Below are 23,919 nucleotides of genomic sequence, written 5' to 3'. Positions count from 1 at the left end.
GATGCTCTATTGGTGCTGCTGTATATTCCATTACAACTGTTGACGCTTCCTTTGCATCTACAAATGCGTTTGCTTCCACAGCTACCTGTAACTTCAAATATGGCAGAAGCTGGAATCTATGTCTTATCTTTTTCATTTTCATCCCTTCATTACTGGCAGAAAAAAAAAACACTCCTTTGCCTTGCAGCTTCAGAATAAGTAGTTTTTCATGAATACCCAGTTGTGTTGAACTCTGTACTTTTTACTAGGCTTCCAGACCATAGAAAGAAGTTTCTTTTTCAGAGCATATATCTCCCATCAGGCCAGTATCTGTCTCCTAGGCCTTACATTGTCCCTACTGTGAATAATCTATATGGGCCCTTTTTAATGCAGTTCACTTTCAGAGAGTCTGGACCATTATAGTCAAATGCTCCTGAATAAACTGGGACCAATTCAGTCCTTTCAGCATTTCAGGAAGCTAAGAAATGCAGTGTAGCAACCTGGTACACTCTAATGGCTACATGCACATATTGGCGATCCTATCAATATAGGGTTATATTTATGAAGCAGTCTGACATTTTTTAGTAAAATTATTTGACACAAATGTGGGTATTCACTTATAAACAGCACATGCACTATGCATTTAGGTGCTGAGGTAATGAACAGTTCCATGTTGCGTTTCAAATCTCAGCTCGTACAAAGTTTGTATTTTGTTCATAGGAGCACTTCAAATGCTGGAAACATCAATTGCAGGGATAATTAAACAGCAGTTTCAGTTCTTGCATTATAAAATAAAAGTATAAGTTTTTATATTTAAACCCTTAAGAAAATGAAAATATAAATTTCTGTAAACTGAAAAGTAAAGATATCAACAGTAGGGATGTTGTGAAATTGTAATAGTAAGCTAAAAATGATGAGGCCAAAACATGAGGTATGTCTTTATTGTGCTTCTAATTTACCATAAAAAAAAAAAAAGTTATGTACTCACCATAACGCTCCATGTGTGTTGTCCATCTCACCTTCATTCTTAGCAGGTTGGGTTTGGAACCGATCCTCGGTTCTGATTCGGCCTTATATAAAAGCTCGATGTCTTCCACTAGCTTGTGGCCAAAACCCTATCCCATCATGCACTAGGAGAGCTCCCCAAATCTTGTTTGCAGATATAGCTAAATAACAGTCACTGAATACCTTATAGATCAATCAAAAAGGTCAGAGAATATTAATAGCCAATTGCATCGACTGGGTCTTCCAGGAGCAAAGGGCTGGGGGAAGGAGGGTGAGATGTGAGAATGAAGGCAAGATGGACAACACACATGGAATGTTATGGCGAGTACATAACTTCTTTATGTGATGTTTGTCCTATCTCGCCTTCATTCTTAGCAGATTGTGACAGCGTCCCTAGCACCATCTTTCTTGGGTGGCTCAAGGGAGAATATTGTTCAGATAAGTGGACCCAAAAGAGGCCCTGTTCCTGGATGCCAACTCAACTTTGTAATGAGTGATAAAGGTACGAGGCCTTGCCCATGTTGCTGCAGCACAAATGGTATCAATAGGTAGTCTTGCCCAAAAGGCATTAGAGGTTGCAATGGCTCTTGCAGAATGACCCTTTACTTTACGGGAAAGTTCTTTGTTTTGGGATTGGTAAGCAAAGGTAATACAACCTGACAGCCACTTCGAAAGTATGACTTCAGACAGAGGAGCACCTTTCTTTGACTCTGAAAAATAATACAAATAATTGGTCAGAGTCCTTTGTTCTATGTAAGCAGAAACCTAAATGTCTATGTACATCCAGTTGGTGCAGCATATATTCTTCCTTGTTGTCATAGTTGGGGGAAAAAATGGTAGTTCTATGGATTGGTCTAAGTTAGATTCTGAGCATACTTTGGTTAGAAAGGATGGGTTTGTTTGTAGGGATACTCTGTCTTTGTGGAAAAGCATGTAGGGGATCTTTATTGACAAATCTTGCAGCTCTGAAACCCTTCTAGCAGAAGTAACAGCTATCACAAGAATTATTTTCCAAGTCAAACACTTGTGATCACAGGATGATGTAAGCTTGAAAAGGGGAAGAATCAAACGGGATAAGACAAAATTCAAGTCCCATGGTGCTGGAGGAACTTTAATAGGTGGTCTTAATAAAAGATTACCTTTAAGAACAGCTTTGCAAAGTCTGTGGGACATCACATTGGGCCCCAATTCACCTAAATAGAAATTAGATATGGCTGCTAACTGAACTTGAATAGTAGCTGCAACTGCCCCTTCATTAAACAGCTTTGCTAGGAATTCAAGAATGGAAGCTATTGGGGCAGAGAAGGGATCAATGTGATTATTCAAGGCCCATGAAGAAAATATTTTCCATTTGCTTCTATACAACTTTCTCATCGAAGCCTTATGAGATATGTTTTACTGACAGAGAAAGGTTAAGGAGCTTGGCTATGGCTGGAATCAGAACAGCCATGCTGGCAATTTGAGGGTTTGAAGGGAGGGGTGGAGCGTTCATGATGCACAAGTCAGAAGGTCTGGAACTGGGTCCAAAATCCACGGCTCCTCCTGGAGATGAAGCCACAGGAAGGGGAACCAGCTTTGAAGAGGCCAGTATGGGGCGACGAGTATCAAGCTCCTTCCCAAGCAACTGGCTTTCTGAAGAACTTTGAGTGACAATGGAAAGGGAGGAAAGGTGTAGAGCAGACCCGTGAGCCAATCGTGGACAAGTGCATCCCTTGGCGACTGCCTCAGAGGGGGGATCAGGGCTAAGAGGCTACTGCATTTGGTGTTTATAGACATGACAAAAAGGTCGCAGCAAGGCGGGCCCCATTTGTGGAAAATCTTTTCCGCCACTTCCTGTTTTAGGGACAACTCGAGGCTTTAAAATAGCTCTGCTTAATTTGTCTGCTATCACGTTGGATTTCCCCAGAGTGTACATTGTTACCAGAAAGCGTTGGGAGGAAGTCGTCCACTGCCATACTCTCAAGGGCCTCCCGACAAAGGGGGTAATATCTGGTTCCTCCTTGTTTATGTACCACACAACAGACATGTCTGTCTGTATTGCAATAGTTCCTACTGGAAGAGAGTCCTGGAATGCTTGAAATGCTAAAAGCACTGCTCTCATCTCCAGGACACTGATGTGCAAATGGGCCTCGTGATCCCACCAAGTGCCTTGGACTGTCCTTCCCAGATAAAGCCCCCCCCCCCATCTGGGAAGCATCCGTGGTCACTGTGGCTAACGGCTGGGGAAGAACAAAGGGTCGATCTAATGTCACATGAGTGGAGTAAGGCCGCCACTAAAGGCCTTTCTTGCAATATTCCATTATCAAAATTTGGTGGGACATGGGTAGTTCCTGCATGGACCACTGAGTGAACAGTAGCCACTGTAGAATTCCCATGTGCAGATGTGCTAATGGAATCAGGGTTATTGCTGCTGGCATGGTTCCCAAGACTTAAAGGAATGTTCTTACTTGTACTTTTATCTTGGAAAGTAGTTTTAGGACCTGACATTGTAGGACTTTAACCCTTTCAGAGGGAAGTTTTGCCACCATTTGTATTGTATCTAGATCTACTCCTATAAAATTGATATGCTGAGATGGCAACAAGGCAGATTTTTCACAGTTCATTGTGATTCCTAGGTGAGAGCAGAGATGCAAGGTGGTGTCTCTCACTTTTGATAGTAGATGCTCGGTGGTAGCGGTTAGGAGCCAGTCATCTAGGTACAGAAACACTCAATCCTAGGCATCTCAAGTGAGCCACTACTACTGCCATAGACTTGGTGAACACTCTGGGGGCTGTAGTGAGGCCAAAGGACAGAGCTCGGAACTGGTAGTGACTGCCTCCCAGCCAGAAGTGCAAATAACTCCTGGCTCACCTGTCCATTTTTATGTGGTAGTACGCATCCTGGAGGTCTACAGAGCACATCCAATCATCTTGTCCCAGAAAAGGGAGTACTGACTGCAGTGTTACCATCCATAACTTTGACTTTCTTACTGATTTGTTTAATGTGCTGAGATCCAGGATTGGTCTCCAGTCTCCTGTTTTCTTTGGAACTAAAAAGAACTTTGAGTAAGTTCCAAATCCTATTTGGTCTGCAGGGACTGTTTGGATGACTCTCATCTAGCAACTTTTGTATTTCTAGGGTTGCTGGTTCCATATGACTGGGTGGAACATCTGGGATGTTTTTTTATGTTTGGGACAGGTTAAGAAAAGGGTATGGAGTAACCTTTGCATACGATGCTTTGTACCCACTTATCTTTTGTTACTGTTAGCCAGGCTTCTGGGTACAAAGATAAATGGCCCCTGACTGCCTCCAGAGATGGATAGGCAGGCCTCCTTTCAGGAGTACTGAAAAGGCTTACCAAGGAAAGATTCTATGTCACAATGGTTTTGCGGACTCCTCTGCCATGTAGTCAGTGTCTTCCATTAGCACTTCCCCCTCTGTCCCTGGGGGAAGAATCACCACAGGCATCCTGGAAAGATTTCCAGGATTTTTTTGAAACCACATTTTTCCTCCTTTCTCACCCTTTGGATAAGGTCAGGTAGGGTAGGGAAAAATGGACTCCTATGGCACAGAGAGACTTTCCTTCTTGTTCACACCTGATTAGTGTGTCATTGACTTTTGGCCTGAACAAGGACAAGCCATCGAAAGGGGCATTCAGAAAAGAAGATTTAAAGGGCGCTGCAGAATTACACAAGTGTATCCAGGAATGTCTCCTTACGGAAATTCCTGAACCCGCTGCCCTGCTCACTCCATCTGCTGCATAAGAAATGAGCTTCATGGAGGAGTTGACCACTGAGTTTAAGGTGGAGAGCTGAGAGGAAACCTTCTCTGATACCCCTTCAGCTACTGAACCTTGGAGGGTATCTCCTAGCTCTTTCAGGAGATCTCCTGAAGTCTAGTAAAGTGAGTCAGATAATTCAGCAATCTAAGCGCAAAAGTCACTGAAGAAAAGATGTGCTTTCTATATCTATCATATGAGACTCTGTTAGGCAGATGGACAGAAGAGGACGTCTCCGAGAGTTCCTTTTTAGTGGCTGCTGCCACCACCATAGCATCTATTGGGACTCCTTTGATTAGAAAATATTTGTCTGTTGGTAATGTGATGAATTTGTTTGGCCTGCGAGGAACAGGTTCCACTAAATCTGCAGATTCCCATGCCTTTTGACAAGATAAATCTATCAGTTTGTCGAAAGTTAGAGACACCCAAGTGGTGGAAGGGTGAGACCCAAAGGCCTTCAGGTATACAGACTCTGCCTCAGAAGGGTTGATGGACTTCCAGCTGCCTCTCTGTTTCAGTATTTCCAGAATGTCTGCGGAGACATCCTCAGAGGGCAACTGTGGGGACCCTTCCGAATCGAGGTCTGTATCCAATGTGATGGACTCCTCTGGGTGTCTAAATGCTTCCTTTTACATAGCCTCTTCCGAGGGACCTCCTCAGAAGGGTATTCTGGAGAGGTTTTGGAAGAGAGGGGGTCATCCAATGGGGCATCCCAAGGCCTAGGGTCTCCGCATGTCTGTACATGCAGTAGTACCGAGACAAACACTGGTGCCTTTGGGGGAAGAATGTTCCGACCTGAGGGTGTACCATCTGTAGAGGCAACACTCTCCACATCACCTCGAAAGCCCCCCACCCCTGATCCGAGGAAACTCTTGGCTCTGAAGAACCAGAAGGAATCCCCGGAAACAAGGGGGTTGGCTCTGAGGCTGAGGTAGGAGGAGAGCTCACCCAAGCCCATGCCCCAAGAGGCAAGTTCGGATCCAACAACTGGTGACAGACTCCCCTCCCTGGACCCAACTGGAGAGCATTGGCTCCTAGACTCCGAGTTCAGATGGAACCGTAGACATCAGAGCAATAGTCGGAGCCAAAGATCTTGTGATAGGTCTTTCTTCCAATGGTTCCACTACAATCAGTTCTGGACATTCTGGCTCTGAGGTCTGAGATCTGATCAGAAGACGAATCAACGGTGAAAGTGTAGGTTTGGTCAGTTCCAAAGTCCTCTGTTGGATCAGGCCACAGTTTGCTGAGCACCAGTGTCCCTAGACTCTGCACCACACGATCCACATCAGCATCAGACAGTCTCCTGGAAGATTAAGTGGAGGGAGCAGGAGATATGGAGGACTGCAACAATGGGGACCTTAGAGTAGGAAATACTGGTTACAATTCAGGGGACTGGCTCCGCAAATGAAATTTCAATGGCACCGAAATTGAAGGAGCCGAGGTTGAAGGCTTCTCGGGCCAGATAGTCTTCGGGTCCGAAGATGAAACTTTTGGTAATTTTTTATATGGCTCCGATTGAGCACTTGAAGAGGAGGACCTTTTGCTCCAACTTTGAGGAAGGGGATTGGCCCAACTTTGAAGCACCCTGATCTTCTTCAATTGCTTCAGAAAATGGGGTCTTCGACAAGCCTCTCAGAATGAGTTTATTCTTTCTTTCCCGTAATACCATGACTAAAAGCGTGACAGATGGCACAGGACTCTTGAAGGTGAACTGCTCCAAGACAGTAAACACAAATGGTATGTCTGTCAGAAAGACATTTTTTGACTACACTTGACACATTTTTTTAAACCCAGAGGGCTTTAGCTTCCTTAGAATCCTTTGAAGATACTAATCAGCAACGTCAACAGGAAAACAGCTAACAAACTATAGAAAAATATGACTACATATATTCTACTACTACTTTCTTTTATTACAATAATCACAAGAATCACGCTAAAAAACACCAAGGGAAAGGCCCTCTAATGTAAACAGGCAAAGGCAGCCCTCTAATTTAAATGAGCTAGCCTTGAGGAATTTAAGGAGGAAAACAAAGGGAAAAGCCCTCTAAGTCAAACAGGCTAAGGCGGCTCTCTCGTTTAAACAAACTAGCCTATACAGTTAAAGGAGGAAAATAGAAAAAAGGGAAGGAAAGCCTTCTAACTAAAACGAGCTTTTTAGAATTACGTTTAAAGCCAGGATGGGGAAGAAAGGCCTTTCAGGAAAAACGATGGTCCGCAGCAATAACAAGAAAAGGTGAAAGCACACAACAATGTACTTAGTAAATATTAACTAGAATAAAACTGTGTGAAAAGGCTAACAATTTTTGAAAATATCTAGAGGAAAAGTCTACTTAGCCAGAGCCAGGAGGAAGAGCACTTAATCTTGTTTATCGGCAAACGAGATCTGGGGAGCTCTGCTAGTGCATAATGGGATAGGAAGTTTAGCTATGAAATAGTGGAAGACCTTGAGCTTTTGTATAAGGCCGAGTCGGAACAGAGGATCGGTTCCGAACCCAACCTGCTAAGAATGAAGGCGAGATAGGACAACATTGCATCATTAGTTTCAACTCTTTTTCACTCACAAGACTGTCTTGGATTATGTCCCTTTAAAGGAAAATGAGTGGTCTGTAAATAAAATTTATGATGATTATTTTTACACAGACACACACTTCACACACACTACACACACCAATTCACACTAGCCTTGACAAGACAGATCAGTGAATGTTTACACCTGAAAAATTGACAGCAGTGATCACTTTCCTAGAGACTGCCTCTCTGCCTCCACCCCTCTAAGATATTCACTTTCTATGTTCAACTCTGATGTTAGACTGTAAATCAAAGTAAAAGCAGTAAGGGGCCACAATAATGCACTTCTACTTGTTACTCTCAGACATGGGCTCCTTCCTTCTCTAGCAGCTGTATCTATATCAAACACCATTTATCATTCATCATGTAACTGCCATTTGCTTTAACAAAGAGCTTGCCCCCTCTGCACTTATGGACTGTGTCCAATTCTCATGATTAACCAAAGTGAAAGCAATAGTCACGATAACTTATTTCAGTGTGGTAGTCTCATGCACATGCTCCGACACTTCCTGCTAAATCACATCAATCATCTCATTGCATCAACCAAATGACTGTAATGTAATTTGCCTTTACATACACCCTTCATCTCCACCTCCCAAAATTAGCCAGAATTGAAATAGCTACACCTTGGATGTTTAACTGTGATCAAGGAGAAAGAAATAATGGCCATAGTAATGTACTATAACTTGCTACTCATATAAATGCACATGCCTTCCTAACAAACCATATTTGACAACTGTGTCAGTCTTCAAATAATGCCTCTTTTCTTTCATACAACTTCCACAACATCCACACCCATCTTTCTACCCTCTCCTCAATTGAACATCTAACATCACTCAAAGCGAAATAAATAATTAAAAAATATAAAACATCGCATGCATTACTGTCGTGGGCTACGTGTAATGTTATCACTTTCCACAAATATATTTGATGCCTAGCCAGTATTTGTTTTTACTAGGAGTTCTGCAAGAGAAAAATCATACTTGAAGATAGAAGCATTTGATATCACTGGCAATCTCTAGTCAGCTGACTAAAGATCCTCAGGTAAGCACTGTGATCATTTATTCTAAATATTCTATTTCAAGTGCTTACCTCAAATAGTAACTTGCCATTAATCAAACTAGCCATGGACTGTTAATATGTAAAAGAGGGAAAGTGAGAAGAAATAATAATGCAGAGCATAACATCTCCCTTTCAGTGACATTTTTTCACCTCCTGTTTCTGATAACTGTAGAGCCACTGCCCTTCCCCCATCTTTAGGGTTAGAGTAATCGCAGCCCAAACAGTCAAAGGTAGTCGTGACGAATGCTACTACTTGGACCCCAAAACACACCCCTGGTGGCTGACGCGAATAAACAGGTCACCACAGGGAGCATCTTATATCCCTTTCGTGAAGAGTTTGTGCTCCCACACACACATATGACAGCTACAGTGACTGGCTTGGAATCGCAAAGCCCACATCTCACAGTCCTACAGCCGCAGGTTATGTATAAGCTACCACTTATGTGGGAGCAGGTCGACCAACTTAGGTCACAATACCATCCCTTCAGAATGAGCAAAGTTGGTATAAGCCACTTATTCCCATCCTCCTCTTCTAGATACTTCCAGCTCAATCTTGGGTCATCTGGGCTGTAGTCAGGGTTTTATCCTCTATGCCACACAGCTGGGCTTAGGTGGCATTTTTAAAAGTATTGTGAATGGAATATTTAAGTTAATTATTCTGTAAGTAATATACTAATAAAATGGATGATGCATGTGCCCTGAAGGTGGGAAAGTGTACTTTTATGATTTTAAAATACAAACTTACATGAATATCAAGTTATCTGAGATAACTCATAAGACAGGTGACCAAACAAATAAACTATATTTTAATAGGCCTCTGAATAAAACCTTACAGAGTTAACACCTTGCCATCTATTGAACTACTGAACAGTCTAAACTTCGTGCCTCAAAGTCCATTAACTTTAATAATTATGGGAACACCAAATGATAAAAAATTAAGAAAGCAATCTAGAAAGCTCTTTAGGTTCTTTTCCTCATAAAATACTGTAAATGAGTCTGAAGTGGATCCCAGTCAAATGAAATGACTTCCTTTACTGTAGTATTTAGTAACAGTGAAAATTTGATATTTTATGGTTACAAAAAGATACTAAAGATAACCAATAATGAGTAAGACATGTACAACATTTAACAACTTTAAGGTAAATTTGATTTCAGCTTACCTAATTTAATTCCCCAGTGCTGTTACTCATAGGAAATCAATGTCAGTCTGGTATTTAACTGTGCAATGGCAGATTTAGTTTGTGTAGGCCATCCTTCATTTTCTACAGCTATGTGACTGTGAAGCTAGTATATATGGTAGGGAAGGAGAAGGGACCTATCCAAATGGGGGTACAGGGGGGCTTGACCACTAAAAATTATGCTTTTTCTTGTGGTTTATGTACAACCAAGGCTTCAACTCGTGTTTCAGAAGACTGAAGCCTCAGGGAATTTTACTTAGACAAAATATAGGGGAACCAATCTGCATTCACCTATTCATACTGCAAGCAAAAGTGTGGCTATCTGAACTTGGATACAGTGGAAATCTACAAGATGATGTGACAGAGTTGACATTTCCTCTGGGCCATCACAATGGCTAGATTCCAATCTACAGGCTAGAAACCACAAGTGTCAGATGAAGGATAGACAGAAAAACAGCCAAGGTGAATTACAGTAATATAGGCAAGTAAACAAAACACTTACCAGTTCTTTAATTGTTTCCTCTGGTGTAACTAGATTTTCATTTTCATTCTCAGTCATTCTTTTATCACTAAGAAAGAAAGCAGACTATCAATATCACTTAAGCAGCAATTTTATGAATTTTAATCAAAGAGGAAAAAAAATCAATATACTTCTGCTGCATTAAATGAAAAATGTTAGATTTTTGTTTATTTTTATTTATTTTTGCTTATTTATTTAATGGGGTAGTGCACTGATCTCAGTGGACCATCTACAAGCACAGCCCGTGTGAATAGGATCATGTAAGAAATGAACAAAACATATTTTCAGATACAAGGATATGTTAACCAAGATAAATTTTCATGCTTACTTAGAAATATGGTTGCCATCAGAGCTGCATGGTAAAACCCTGATAAAGTAGTCCTCATACCCAAGCAGCCCGATTGCTTCTTCCAGCCAGCAAGGGAATTGGCTACTTCAGCAGAGACCCCAAAGCCTAACAATATGATTTTGTCAGCGATAGCCATGGAAAAAGGCTCCCAGAGTCCTGCTGTCCATCCATCAGATAAGGAATCACAAGCAATTAAGAGATAACACATGCAGGCACTAAATTAATGAATGCCTGTGACCTTCTTAACAGAAGTGAAACAGTAGTCATTTACTTATTTTATTTATTTATTGCATTTATTTACCAGGAAAATCCACTGGGTCTAAAAGAGCCCATTTTCAGCAGAAGACTGGGGAGAAAAGCTACAACAAGAACAGAGATACAGAAAAAATTAAACATTAATTGGTACAGAAGTAGAAACAGTGTTACACATAGTGATTACTGTAATACATGGGTTCACAGGTGTGTATTAGGCTAATGGTCCTGGAGTCTGTACAAACCTAGCCCACAGGATTACCCTGGAATGCCACCTGACCTTAGTTTCCAGTGCCTCTGTCAAGTAAAGCCACTGGAGTGATCCCTGGGGTGAATTTTCTATTTCCCATCCACTCATCAAGATTTCTCTTGAAGAGGGCCAGTGAGGTGCTCTGCTCGACATGTATGAGAAGTCTATTCCATAGCATGGGCAGTCTCTGGGTTATGAACCTGTCCCTCTAGCATGTTTTGTTGATTGTGGTAATGAGGTTGAGGTCTCTGGAGCATGTGCTGCAGATGGATTGGGATTTATTTAGATGTAGCATTTCTAACAGATCTGGGTCAGACATGGCTTTGTAAGTCAAGCAGAGATCACCTCTAAATAGGCGATATGAGACAGAGAATAGTTGGAGTTTTTTTTTAGTCTCTCCATATAGGACATATGTTTAAGGCCTAGGATCCTCTTTGTGAGGTACTTTTAATGATTGACCTAATGAGGGAAGTAGAGGGAGACAATGACCTACTTCTTCCTGGATGCAAAACCCTTAGAAATGAGATGTGCCTCATAGGACTTTCTGACCACAGTGGCAATGTGGTTGTCAAAAGAGAAGTTGCAGTCAACCCGTGTTCCCAGATCCCTTATAACGCCTTCTGTGTTCAGTGGGCTACTATCGATGTGGTAATTCAGGGGAACCGGGTTTTTCCCAAAGGGGATGATGACACATTTTTGGCATTGAGCTTAAGGCCACGATTCTGACACCAGTCGTTGGTCTCGGTGAGGCCTTTCTGTAGGTTGGCAACATCGCTTGGGGAGTTAATAGCTCCCAACTTGCAATCGTCTGTGTACTTTGTCAGCCAGAGTAGCTTCATGTTGGCCTGGATGTCAGAGAAGTAGATACCAAACAGGAGAGGACCCAAAACCGAACCCTATGGGACTCCGCTCATGACTGGTTGGCAGTTGGAGTCAGCTACTTTCACACTGTGGATTCTGTGAGCCAGTTTGCAACTCACCTAGTGATATAGGGGTTGATGCCTAAAGTGAGTTTTTCTATGATTCCTGAGTGGGGAATGGTATAAAAGGCCTTAGCCAGATCAAGGTAGGCTGTATGAACCACCTTGCCTTCTGTCAACAATATCTGTTGGCTCGGTATAGGAGGTACCATTGTGCAATAGCTCAGAACAAATCTGGGTATTGCTGTGGTGATTCTTTACATAACTATAGAAGGCCTTGTGGTTGTCTTTACTATCTGCTGCAATTTTATTTTCATAGCTAGCTTTAGAGGATTTGATGAAGGATCTCAATATTTTGTTGAGGCTCATAAGGGAGTTTTTCCAGTCTTGAGACTTCACCTTATTCCGCATCAGTTTCCTCCTTCTGTTGTAGAGTTTGTTAATGGCAGGGGACCACCAGAATGGATTCCTTTTTTGGAGGAGAGCATCTTGGTTCTATTGGGTATGGCTAAATTCATGCATTTGTGTACATGTTCATGCAGTGCATTGGTATATGATTTGGTGGTCATGCAACTATTATCCATTTCCATGGGTCTGTGAAGTTAGCCACCTCTGTTTTTAGGAGCCCAAAGTTAGCTCTGGAGAAGTTTTTCATGGTGGTTGCCTTTGTGGGGGGGGGGGGGTGGATTTCCAAGGTGATTAGTTTGTGGTCAGATCTAACCAGGGAGGAGTTGACTATTGGTGTAGAGCAACGATCACCCATGTTAGTAATGACCAGGTCAAGGATGCTGCTACCTCTATTGGGGGTATGAACAAGCTGGTCCAGGGCATTGGAATTAATGAATTCCAGTAAACTTTGGGCAAGTGTATTGTTACATGAGTAGTTTTCCTAGTTAATGGAGCGGTAGTTGAAGTCGCCCAGTATGAGTGTTAGGTTGGACCCTAATATTCTCTAGAGTGCTTAGGAACGTGGAGTGTGAGTCTTAGGACATGGTTGAGGACCTATAGCAGGCTATGACCTGAATCGTTGTCTTACTAAATGTTAGCTGCACCTAAAGTACCTCTGATGCGTTATGTTGATGTGTGCACATCCTTTATGAATATGGAACCACCACCGCATTTGGAGCTACAGTCCAAGTTCTGTGGTCGAAAGGTGTGGAATGAGTTACAGCCTGGTAGTGCAGGGGTGCTTTCTGCTGCCTTGAACCAGGTCTTTGCTACAGCACAAATGTTGATGTTCTCCATTTTAAGGAGTGCTTTGAGTGAGTACTTTTGAGATTTAGACTTCTAGTGTTGAGCAGCATGACCAACAAATTGCATTTGTTTGTAGCTGTTATGGTGGTCATTTGATCTTTGGAACACTGACTAAAAAGGCACTATAGGGGTGCCAAAAGCCTTGGCCAGTAATTGGAAGCCCAGGGGTGACAGATGCAGGCCATCTCTGGCAAAGCATCGAGGTCTGTCAATCATGTCATCCCAGGCAGACAGATACTGGATCCCCTTAGAATGACACCAGAAACTTAGCCAATTGTTGAAATCAATCATTTTCTGCTTATACTGTGGTATCATTCTGGGTGATGCTAGTATGCAGCACAGGGCTAGGGTCATACCCGCCTGGGCTACATAATCAGAAAGCTTGTCCAGGTCTCTTTTTATGTAGTCCAGGCAGGTACATCTCAGGTCATTCACACCCACATGTACAATGACAGAGTCATACTTGTACCTGTTGTTGAAGGACCCGAGTTCATGCGTTATGTGGTGGATCCTGGCACCTGACAGGCAGCTGACTGTTACTTTCTCCTTATTCAACCTAGTGAGTGGGACATCAATGTGCCTCACTATCGAGTCACCTATGACTAGAGTGCTGGGCATGCTGTTTTGCCTTAGGGGCTTTGGTTGAGTGACACACTGTTTAGGAGAGTTATGTGTCTCGTGGTTAGTGCTGTGTTGGTCGAGTGCATTTCTGCCTTGGAGGTCTCTGCTGTTTGGGTAGATTTTTATTGAGAGCCTCTGCGAAGGTGGGTGTATGGTTTGTGTTTTATGTGAAGGCAGTGCTGGTGTGTGTTCTGTGTTCTGGAGGGCTGTGTGTTCCATGTGATGTTTTGCAAATGTTGACCTTCTCCTCTTGACCAGCTATCTCAGTCTTGGCTGGAGAGTGCATGGCTTCCAATTCGGATATACAAGTGCATCTCTCACAAGTATGAGTGACGGTTGGTAAGAGGAGAGGGTTGTCAGTGTACATGAGGCAATTGCCACATTGTCTTAGGATATCGAAGTTCACCAGGTTAATAGGAGAAAGCATAGGGAACTGACCTTTAGACATGCCTGGAGGGGTGGCATTAATAATAAGTACTGGAGCCATTTCCTTGTAGAACGTTTTAGTGCTGGTAGCATTTTTGTGTGCTACAATTGCTACAAGTAGTCTGGTAAAGTGCTAGACTAATAAGCTAGTAAAAGTGCAGGAGAGGTGAGAACTAGCAAATAAGGGAAAAATTGAATAGCAGACTTTGGCACCTCTCAGAAGCTTACAAACAGTCCTGGATACAGCAAATCTGTATCTGGACTAGACTAGTTACAGGAAAGGCAGGAAACAAGCTTAGAATTTTTTTTTTTTTTTTATAGAAAGTTGAAAGATGGAAAAACTCCCCAAAGGGCCAATAAACTATCATTTCTGGACCAGAAACTACTCCTCTTGTGGTAGATAGGCTACCTAGTGCTTACCACTCCCACTGATAAGCTAGAAGGCTTCCCTCCAACACAGAAAGGCTTGGAGGGCACAGAAGCTTACAAACAGTCTTAGATACAGCAAATCTGTATCTGGACTAGACTAGTTACAGGAAAGGCAGGACACAAGCTTAAAATAAAAAAAATATTCTAACAGAAAAACAGCTAAAACAGCACAAAAACATTTCAAGTGCAGTGCAAGCTAGCACACTTGAGTGTGTAGCAATATTAAGGCTGAAGAGATGGGACGGGTAGGAGTACCTGAAATCAAAATATGATCACACTGTACTCATTTGAGTGAGCAAATGAGATGGACCCAGGAGAAGTGTTCAAACACAAATTTACAGGAGGCAGGCAATTCGAAAGCCACCAAGATTAATATCACAACAAGAACAGGGAGAGAGGGCAGGGAAGCTAACTGCAGAGATGCAGACAAACCATACAATATTCAATGAAACAAATAAATAAACAGAAAAAAAAGTTATGTACTCACCATAACGTTCCATGTTTGTAGTCCATCTCACTCTTCATTCTTACATATGGGATTGGAGCCAATCCTCGGCTCCGACTTGGCCTATTTACAAGCTGGTAGACTTCTGGGTTGGCTCGTGACTAGGTAGATATCCCATGGGGTACCAGTACAATCCCCAGATCTTGTTTGCTGCTAACTAGAAGAAAAGCCAACACTAAAAGTTCTCCATAAATAATGAAATTAACATTTTTCTGTCTCCAGGTACTTCCAGGATGGGGACAGAAAGGCGGGTTCGTAAGAATGAAGAGTGAGATGGACTACAAACAAGGAACGTTATGGTGAGTACATAACTTCTTTATGTTCTGTAGTCCTATCTCACCTTCATTGTTACATATGGGACAGCGTCCCTAGTGCCTTATTCTCGCGTGGCTCAAGGAAAAATATTCCTAAGTACCGTGAAACCAAAAGATACTCTACCCATGGAGGCTAAATCCAATTTGTAATGAGTAATAAAAGTGTGAGGGGTAGCCCACTTAGCTGCTGCACAAATATTATCAAGTGGGACCCTGGCTTGAAAGGCTGCAGAGGTAGACTGAGATCGGGTAGAATGAGCCTTGATTTTAAAGGGTAAAGGTCTACCCTCAGAATTGTAAACATAAGCTATACAGCTAGAAATCGAATTAGAGAGAGTTACTTTGGAAAATGGTAAGCCCAACCTGGATTCTGAAAAAGAAATGAATAATTGATCTGATTTTCTGATGTCATTAGTCTGGTGCAAATAAAAACATAATTGTCTATGGACATGCAGCTGATGAAACCTGTATTCAGCTGCGTTGGAGTGATTTGGAAAGAAAACCAGAAGTTCTATGGATTGATTCAAAGTGGCATGAGAACTGACCTTGGGGACAAAGGAGGGATTAGTATAAATGGACACCCTGTCTTTGTGAAAGATAAGGCGGTTTAACAGACAATGCTTTCAACTCTTGACACCCATCTGGCTGACATGATAGCCACCAAAAACAACGTCTTCCACGACAAAAATTTCAAAGAGGATGAATGAGAAGGCTCAAAGGGCAGAGATCTTAATTTAGCTAACACAAAATTTAAATCCCAGGAGGCCACACGTTCTTGAACAGGGGGTCTTAAAGTGGCACCTTTAAGGAAGGTTTTGCACAGCTTATGACATCAAGTTAGAATCTGGAAAACCTAGATGAAAATTTGAAATCTCTGCCAACTGAACTGATAGTGGCAGCCGCAGATCCTTGGTGAAAAAGCTCAGAAAGGAATTCCAAAACCACTGGAATGGAGGCAGTATAGGGGTCAACATCCATTTTCTCCACCCAGAGAGAGAGCCTTCTCCATTTACTGGAATATAGTCTCCTAGTGGAAGGTTTATGAGAAGACGTAAGGATATGAGTCACGGAAGGTGAGAAGTCATGAAGCCAGACTAGGGATGGAACTGGAGCAGCCACGTTGTCAAACTGAGGGTGTGTAAGAAGGGGTGAAGCGAACCTGACATGTGAGTCAACAGGTCTGGAACTGGGTTCAGAATCCAAGGATCATCCAGAAGAGTCCCGAGGAAGGGGAACCAAACCTGATGAGGCCTGTAAGGAGCAATGAGGATCAGGTTGCTTCCCAGCCATTTTGCTTTCTGAATAACCTTGGGAATGAGAGGAAATGCATAGAGACCCAGGGGCCAATCGTGAACAAGTGTGTCTCTCAGTGACTCCCCCGGAGGGGGGATGAGGGAGAAGTAGCTGCTGCATTTGGCACTGATAGGGCTGGCAAAGAGATTGCAGCAAGGCTGTCCTCATCTGAGGAAAATCTGTTCCGCTGTTCCCTGTTTCAGAGACCACCTATGAGGCATCAGGATTGCCCAGCTGAGCTTGTCGGCTATCACGTTGGTCGTCCCTGGAATGTGAGTTGCCACCAGAAAATGCTGGGAAGATATTGCCCATTTCCAAACTTGCATGGCCTCTTGACAGAGTGGGTGAGATCTGGTTCCGCCCTGTTTGTTGATATACCATACTACCAACATGTTGTCTGATTGTATGGCAATAGTCTCCAGAGGAAGAAGGTTGTGAAGTGCTTGCAACGCCAGGAGCACCGCCCTCATCTCTAGAATGATATGCAGGTGAGCCTCATGATCTTGCCATGTGCCTTGGACAGTCCTGCCTAGATAATGCCCCCCACCTTATCTGTGAGGCATCCGTGGTCACAGTGGCAACAGGTTGGCGAGGAACAAATGAAGTGCCCGTGGTCAGCTGATTGGGTAATGTTCACCAAAGGAGGTCCTTGCAACATTCTGTCAGCAGAATGTGATGGGATAATGGAAGGTGCTGAAAGGACCATTGGGACGACAGAAGCCACTGAAGAATTCTTATGTGTAATCTGGCTAGTGGCACTAATAATATGGTGGAAGCCATAGTCCCTAGGAGCTGAAGAATACTCTTGGCATTGACCCTTCGTAAAGGGAGAAGACACTGAATTTAAGAACCAGGTTCTGTGTCCTTTCGGCAGGAAGACAAGCCACCATGTTTACTGTGTCTATCTCTGCATTTATAAAAATCACAGCTTGAGAGGGCAATAAGGCAGATTTTTCCCAATTTATAGATATTCCCAGCTGGGCATAAAGCTGAATAGTAGCATCCCTGCTCTGAAGGAGTAGATCCTTGGTGGGGGCGGTTAGGAGCCAGTCGTCCAAATACGGAAACACCTGGAATCCTCAACGTCTCAGGTGAGCTGTCACTACTGCCATACATTTGGTGAACACCCTGGGGGCTGTGGTGAGACCAAAGGGCAGAGCACGAAACTGGTAGTGACTGGCTCGCAGCCAGAAGCGTAGATGACTCCTTGATGCCCTGTCCATTTTTATGTGGTAGTAGGCATCTTGCAGATCTATTGAGCACATCCAATTGTCTTTCCCTAACAACAGGAGTATAGACTGCAGTGTTACTCTCTGGAACTTATCCTTCTTTACTGATTCATTCAATCTGCTGAGGTCCAGAATGGGTCTCCATTCCCCTGTACGTTTTGGCACTAAAAAGAATCTGGAGTAAGTTCTGGATCCTATTTGGTCTGCTGGGACGGTTTGGATGACTCTTTTTGACAACAGATTGTTGACCTCCACAGCTGTCTGATCCCTGTGATTGGGTGGAACATCTGGGATCTTCTTGGGAACAAAAGGTGGAAGGGAAAAGGGTATGACATAACCTCTGGTAATAATTCTTTGTACCCACTTGTCGAGTGATACTTAGCCAGGCTTCTGGATACAAACAAATACGACCCCCGACTGGCCCCAGAGAAGCACAGTCAAGCCCCACATCAGGAGCACTGGTAAGGTTGGCCCCTCCCTGGTTTTGCAGACCGCCCCTGCCTCTGAAGGAGGAGGCATCCTGTGCCTCTTGGAAAAACCTCTGGGACTTGTTGAACCACATCTTACCGCCACTCTGAAAATTAGGGCATGGTCTAGAGGGAACAGTAAAATGTACTCCCACTGCAGAGAGTGTTTTTCCTTCTTGCTCGCACCGGGTGAGAGAGTGTCCTTTACCTTGGATACAAACAATGAGGAACCGTGGAAGGGGGCATTGGTAAAGGTAGACTTGAACGGTTCCACAAAGTTACACAAACGCATCCAGGAATGACGCCTTAGGGAAATTCCTGAACCCGCTGCTCTACTTGCTCCATCGGCTGCATAAGAAATAAGCCACATGGAAGAGTTGACGATAAGAGTTCAAGGTGGACAACTGGGCAGAAATCTTGTCGGGGACTCCTTCAGTACATGTACCTTGTAAAGAGTCCAACTCTTTAGGGAGATCTCTCTGAAGCCTCGTAAAGTGAGTATGGTAATTAAGCGATCCAAGGGTAAATGCCGTTGAAGAAAAGATATGCTTCCCGTATCTGTCCATCATTCGAGACTCCTTATTCGGTGGATGAACAGAAGAAGTAGTCACAGCTAGCTCCTTCTTAGTGGCCGCCTCCACCACCATGGCATCTACAGGCACACCTTTAGATAAATAATCTTTTCCTGGAGGGGCAGAAAGGAACTTCTTCTATCTCCTGGGGACTGGCTCCATGGCATCAGGATTATCCCACACCTTTCAACTAACTAAATCCATCAGTTCATCAAAGAGAGGAGACACCCAAGAGGCAGAAGTTTGAGACCCAAAAGCCTTCAGGTACACTGACTCCTCACCAAAAGGGGTGACAGTGGGCCAGCCACACCTCTGTTTAAGGATCTCCAGGATGTCTACGAAGGAGACATCATCAGAGGACGAACTTGGGGGAGCCTTACGACTCCTCGAGGTCAGTGTCAGATGTCAAAGACTCATCCTGGGAGTCAACATGCTTCCTCTTACAAGTCCTCTTCCGTGGTGACTCCTCAGAAGGACATTCCAGGGAGGTCTCGGAAGAGAGGGGGCCACCAGCCTGCTGGAGGGAGTAGGAGCTGAGACAGAAGTAGGTGCTTTAGGGGGAAGAGTGCCGGGGTACCTTTGGTAGGAGCTGACAATCGGGACAGCAAACTCCTCATCATCTCGAATGCCGACCTCTCCGGCACAGAGGACATCCCCGGCTCCGAGGAGACAGAGGATGCCGTCGGCTCCAGAGCCATCGGCTCTGAGATAGACGTAGGGTCTGAACTCACCCTAGCCGACGTGCAGAGAGGAAGACTCAGAACCGAAGAAGTTTGGTTCCAAGCCTCCCTGTTGGGGCCGACCAGAGAGCTTCGGCCCCTAGACACTATGGACGGCACTGAAAGTGTCAGAGCAGAACTCGACTCGGAAACAGCCACAAGGGGAGCTGGAGCCGAAGGTTCCACCAGTGGTACCAAGCCCTCCAGCTCCAAAAGACCAGCATGGCTAGGAGGAGGATGATCTCAGAGGGTTGATCAGACTCGAGTGGCTCCGGAGCTGACTGGGTTGGAGCCAACAACAATTCAGGCAAAGCAGACGACTTCAAAAGTCTCAGCACTACCCTCTCCGCATTTTCTTCTGATAAACTCCTGGAAGACCTGGATGACAGAGTAGGAAATCAGGATCTCTAAGGTATAGGAGACTTCAATAACAAGGAGGCCAGTAGAGGGTCCATAGACCGGCTCCGATAAACAGTCTCAATAGTCTCATAGGTCGGCTCTGAAATACTTGGAAGCGACCCTGCAATAACAATACCGCTCTCAGTCGGCCCCGAGGTCTCTGGAGCCGATGAGACAGTGGACTTATCTATTTTTGCAACTTTAAGAGGTGGCTTCGAGACACCAGCCGGTGAGGGCCTCTTAGAAGATTTTGACTTTCCCTTAGTGGATTTAGACGATGATGAGGAACTAGACAAATCTTCCTCAAAGGAAGGTTTAAGAAGACCTTTCAGGATGAGCTTGTTCTTCCTTTCCTGCAACACCCTAGGACTGAAAGCATGACAAAATAAACAGGTCTCCTGTAAATGGATGGCCCCAAAACAGTAAACGCAGTTACCATGGCCATCCGTTATAGACATTTTTTGAGAGCACTTAATACATTTCTTAAAACCGGATGGCTTATGATCCTTACTCTCTTTAGACATTCTGCAGTAGAGGACAAACGCACACAGAGAAAAATGAGGAGGAGGACTAGGTCCTCTAATTTAAATGGGCCTAGCCCTGCAGGAAGGAACAGACACCATGAGGACTAGATCCTCTAATTTAAACGGGCCTAGCCCGGGCAAGGAAGAGACCAGGTCTTCTAACTGAAACAGACCCAGAAAGTTAGAGAAAGTAGAAGTATCACACACTCAAACAGAAACACAGTAATAAGTGGGAAACTGCAAAAAAACCTCAAGCTTATTTAACAGACAATGCTTTGCCAAGCACAAACAGAACGTAGTTCTGTTAACAATAGCAGCAAATCCAACAATGCTACAATAAGCTAATTTACAAGCAGAAGCCGCCAAAAAACTCTAGCTATCTATAAACACACACAGTAGAACAGTGCGCAAAAGGCGCCTACACTACTAATATATGAAAAACCAGCACACGAGATACCAACTAAGTTAGAAAGGGACAAAAAGGCCAAAAAATTGCACCAAGTGGCGCAAGTAAAAGCTAACAACACTAATAACAACTAAGCTAACTGCTTACTATAAGCAGTAACAGCTTTAACTACTTTAAATTATTTTAAACTAAATGGAGCCAAGAAATTTGGTAATAAATGCAATCACTTAGCCAGAGCCAAAGAGAAGCACAAACCAAACTCGTCGACATGGCAAAAGATCTGGGAATTGTACTGGTGCACCATGGGATACCTACCTAGCCACGAGCCAACCAGAAGTCTTCCAGCTTGTAAATAGGCCGAGTCGGAGCTAAGGATCGGCTCCGATCCCATATGTATGAATGATGGTGAGATAGGACTACAGAACATCATAAAATTTAGTACTATCTGTAACACTGGGAGTTTATCAGCTTGTAATACAGTTGAATGCAGGTAGATAGCAGCCAGCCAACAACTCGGATATTGCTACTGAGGGACCAGTAGTGAAGCCATAAAATGTCTCTGCTCAATTTGTCTGCAATCACGGTGGATTTATCCGGGATGTGTGTTCCTATAAGAAAATGGTTAGAGGCAGTAGCCCATTGCCAGACCCTCATAGCTTCTCAACAAAATGCGTATGATCTGGTTCCTCCCTTTTTGTTTATGTATGAGACAATGGACATACTGTCCAAATGGATTGCTATCGTTCCTAGACGGAGAGTGTTTGAAGTGCTTGCAATGCCAAAAGCACCATCCTCATCTCCAGGATGTTTATATGCAAATGCACCTCATGTTCCAACCAGGTACCTTGGACAGTCTTACCTAGATAATGCCCCCCTACCCTATCTGGGAAGCAGCCATGGTCACCATGGCCTGAGTTTGACGAGAGGTGAAAAGACGGCCTACAGATACTAATGGAGAGTGAATCCACCATTGGAGATCCATCTTGCAGGAGTTGGTTATCAAGATATTGTGAGACACTGGAAGTTCCAAGATTGACCACTGAGTGGAAAGTAGCCATTGAAGTATTCTCATATGAAGGTGAGCTAGAGGAATGAAGACAATTGCCACAGCCATTTTGCCTAGCACATGAAGGACCAATCTTGCGGATGGCCGCATCTTCCTGATTAATAATCTTACATGATGCCGAAGATCATTTACCCTGTCCTTTGGAAGCCTTGATAACATTGTGGTTGTGTCTAACTTTGCTCTTATGAAAATCAAGTTCTGCCATGGCTTTAGAGCAAATTTTATGTAGTTTACAGTAATTTCAAGGGACGAACAGAGCTAAAGGGTGCAATCCCTGGCTTGTAGAAGATGCCTGGTTGGGGTGGTTATGAGCCAGTCGTCCAGACATGGAAACACTCTGAATCCTAGGTGTCTCAAGTGAGCCGCCACTAGTGCCATACATTTGGTGAGCACTTTAGAGGCTGTAGTGAGTCCAAATGGCAGAGTTTGAAAAGTACAGTTGTGTACCTACCATAAATGTAGATGTTCGAGTGTATGAACTGTTGCAGTCATTACACTTGGGTTAGCCTGCTGGCAGGCTACCCGCAGTCGGCCTGAATTCCAAAGTCTAGGTCCGGTGTCAGTTGCGGTCTCCTCTTCCCAGACGTCAGTGCGCCGGGAGTATAAAAGATGCAGCCGATGCCATTTTCTTCAGTTTTTCTTGCCCCAGATGTCAGGTGCCCCCAAATAGGTAGGCTACAAATTATGCCAATAAGTGTGCATGCACTAAAATAAACATTTCCTTCATCTACAAATACACCACATAGGTTGTATAGGATAGAGAAGTACAGATAAGTCCCAGCAAAGAAAAGGGGGATTGTGGGTGGGTAACCTGGACTGCAACAGTGAATACACTCGAACATCTACATTTATGGTAGGTACACAACTGTACTATGTTCATCATGTTTCACTGTTGCAGTCATTACACTTGGGTTGAATCCCAAAGCTGAGGTTGGGTGGCTGGGTCTAAATAGGATTAGGAGAGGCTATAAGGCCTTGCAGAACTGCAGTGGCAAAGCCTGCTTGGATTTAGAGTAGAGAGGTAAGTGGTAGTGCTTGGTAAAAGTGTGCACTGAACTCCAGGTTGCAACCTCCAAAATGTCTTTGGTTGGTACTCCTCTGAGGAAGGCTGCTGAAGTGGCTGCTGCTCTGGTTGAATGTGGCCTAATGCCCTTAGGCACTGATTTGCCATGTCGTGAATAGCAAAAATGAATGCAGTGGCCTATCCATTTTGAAATAGTCTGCTTTGAGATAGCCTTTCCTTGTGATACTGCAGCATATGCCACTAACAGTTGCTCAGTCTTTCTGAAAGCTTTAGTTCTGTCCAAATAGAAATGTAGCTGTCTGTGTATGTCCAAAGAATGCAGGAGTCTCTCACCCTTATTCTGTGGGTTTGGATAAAATGTAGGCAGATGAATGGTTTGGTTACGGGCCACACTGGACACTACCTTAGGCATAAATGTCGGGTTCGTCCTCAAAGAAACCCTGTCTGGATGGAAAATGATGAAAGGTTCCACAGCCATGAGTGCCTGTAACTCTGAGACTCATCTTGCAGAGGTTATTGCTAGGAGCAGAGCTGTTTTCCAAGACAAGTACTTTATTTCAGCTGTATTGGCTGGCTCAAAATGCTGCAGTGTGAGTTTTTCCAAGACATAATTGAGGTCCCATGCAGGTATTGGTGCTCTCCTTGGGGGTCTTATGTTTTTGGCCCCTCTGAGGTACTGCCTTAGCAACGGATGTGAAAAAATAGGTGGTTCCGTATTGTAATGAGCTGAAATGGCAGAGGCATGGATTTTAATTGATGAAAAGGGTAGGCCTTTGTCCAGCATCTCAGTTAGGTATTGTAAAATCTGAGGAATATTTGGTACAAACGTA

At 43.7% G+C, this 23,919-nt stretch overlaps 1 protein-coding gene across 1 annotated transcript in view; it reads right to left on the bottom strand.

Moving 5' to 3' along the window:
* Positions 1-23,919, bottom strand: part of LRRC9 (leucine rich repeat containing 9) — a 3,097,114-nt gene that overhangs the window by 2,942,026 nt on the left and 131,169 nt on the right. Inside the window, exon 2 of the mRNA XM_044073581.1 lies at positions 10,053-10,119. Coding sequence (XP_043929516.1) covers positions 10,053-10,109 — 57 coding nt within the window. The 5' untranslated portion in view covers positions 10,110-10,119. The remainder of the gene's footprint in view (positions 1-10,052; positions 10,120-23,919) is intronic.

This window comes from Protopterus annectens, chromosome 6.part0 (genome assembly GCF_019279795.1).
Source record: "Protopterus annectens isolate FY-2018-M chromosome 6.part0, PAN1.0, whole genome shotgun sequence".
Lineage (NCBI taxonomy): Eukaryota > Metazoa > Chordata > Ceratodontiformes > Protopteridae > Protopterus > Protopterus annectens.
Note: the sequence above shows the minus strand (reverse complement) of the source record. Positions and strands in the feature narration are given on the sequence as shown.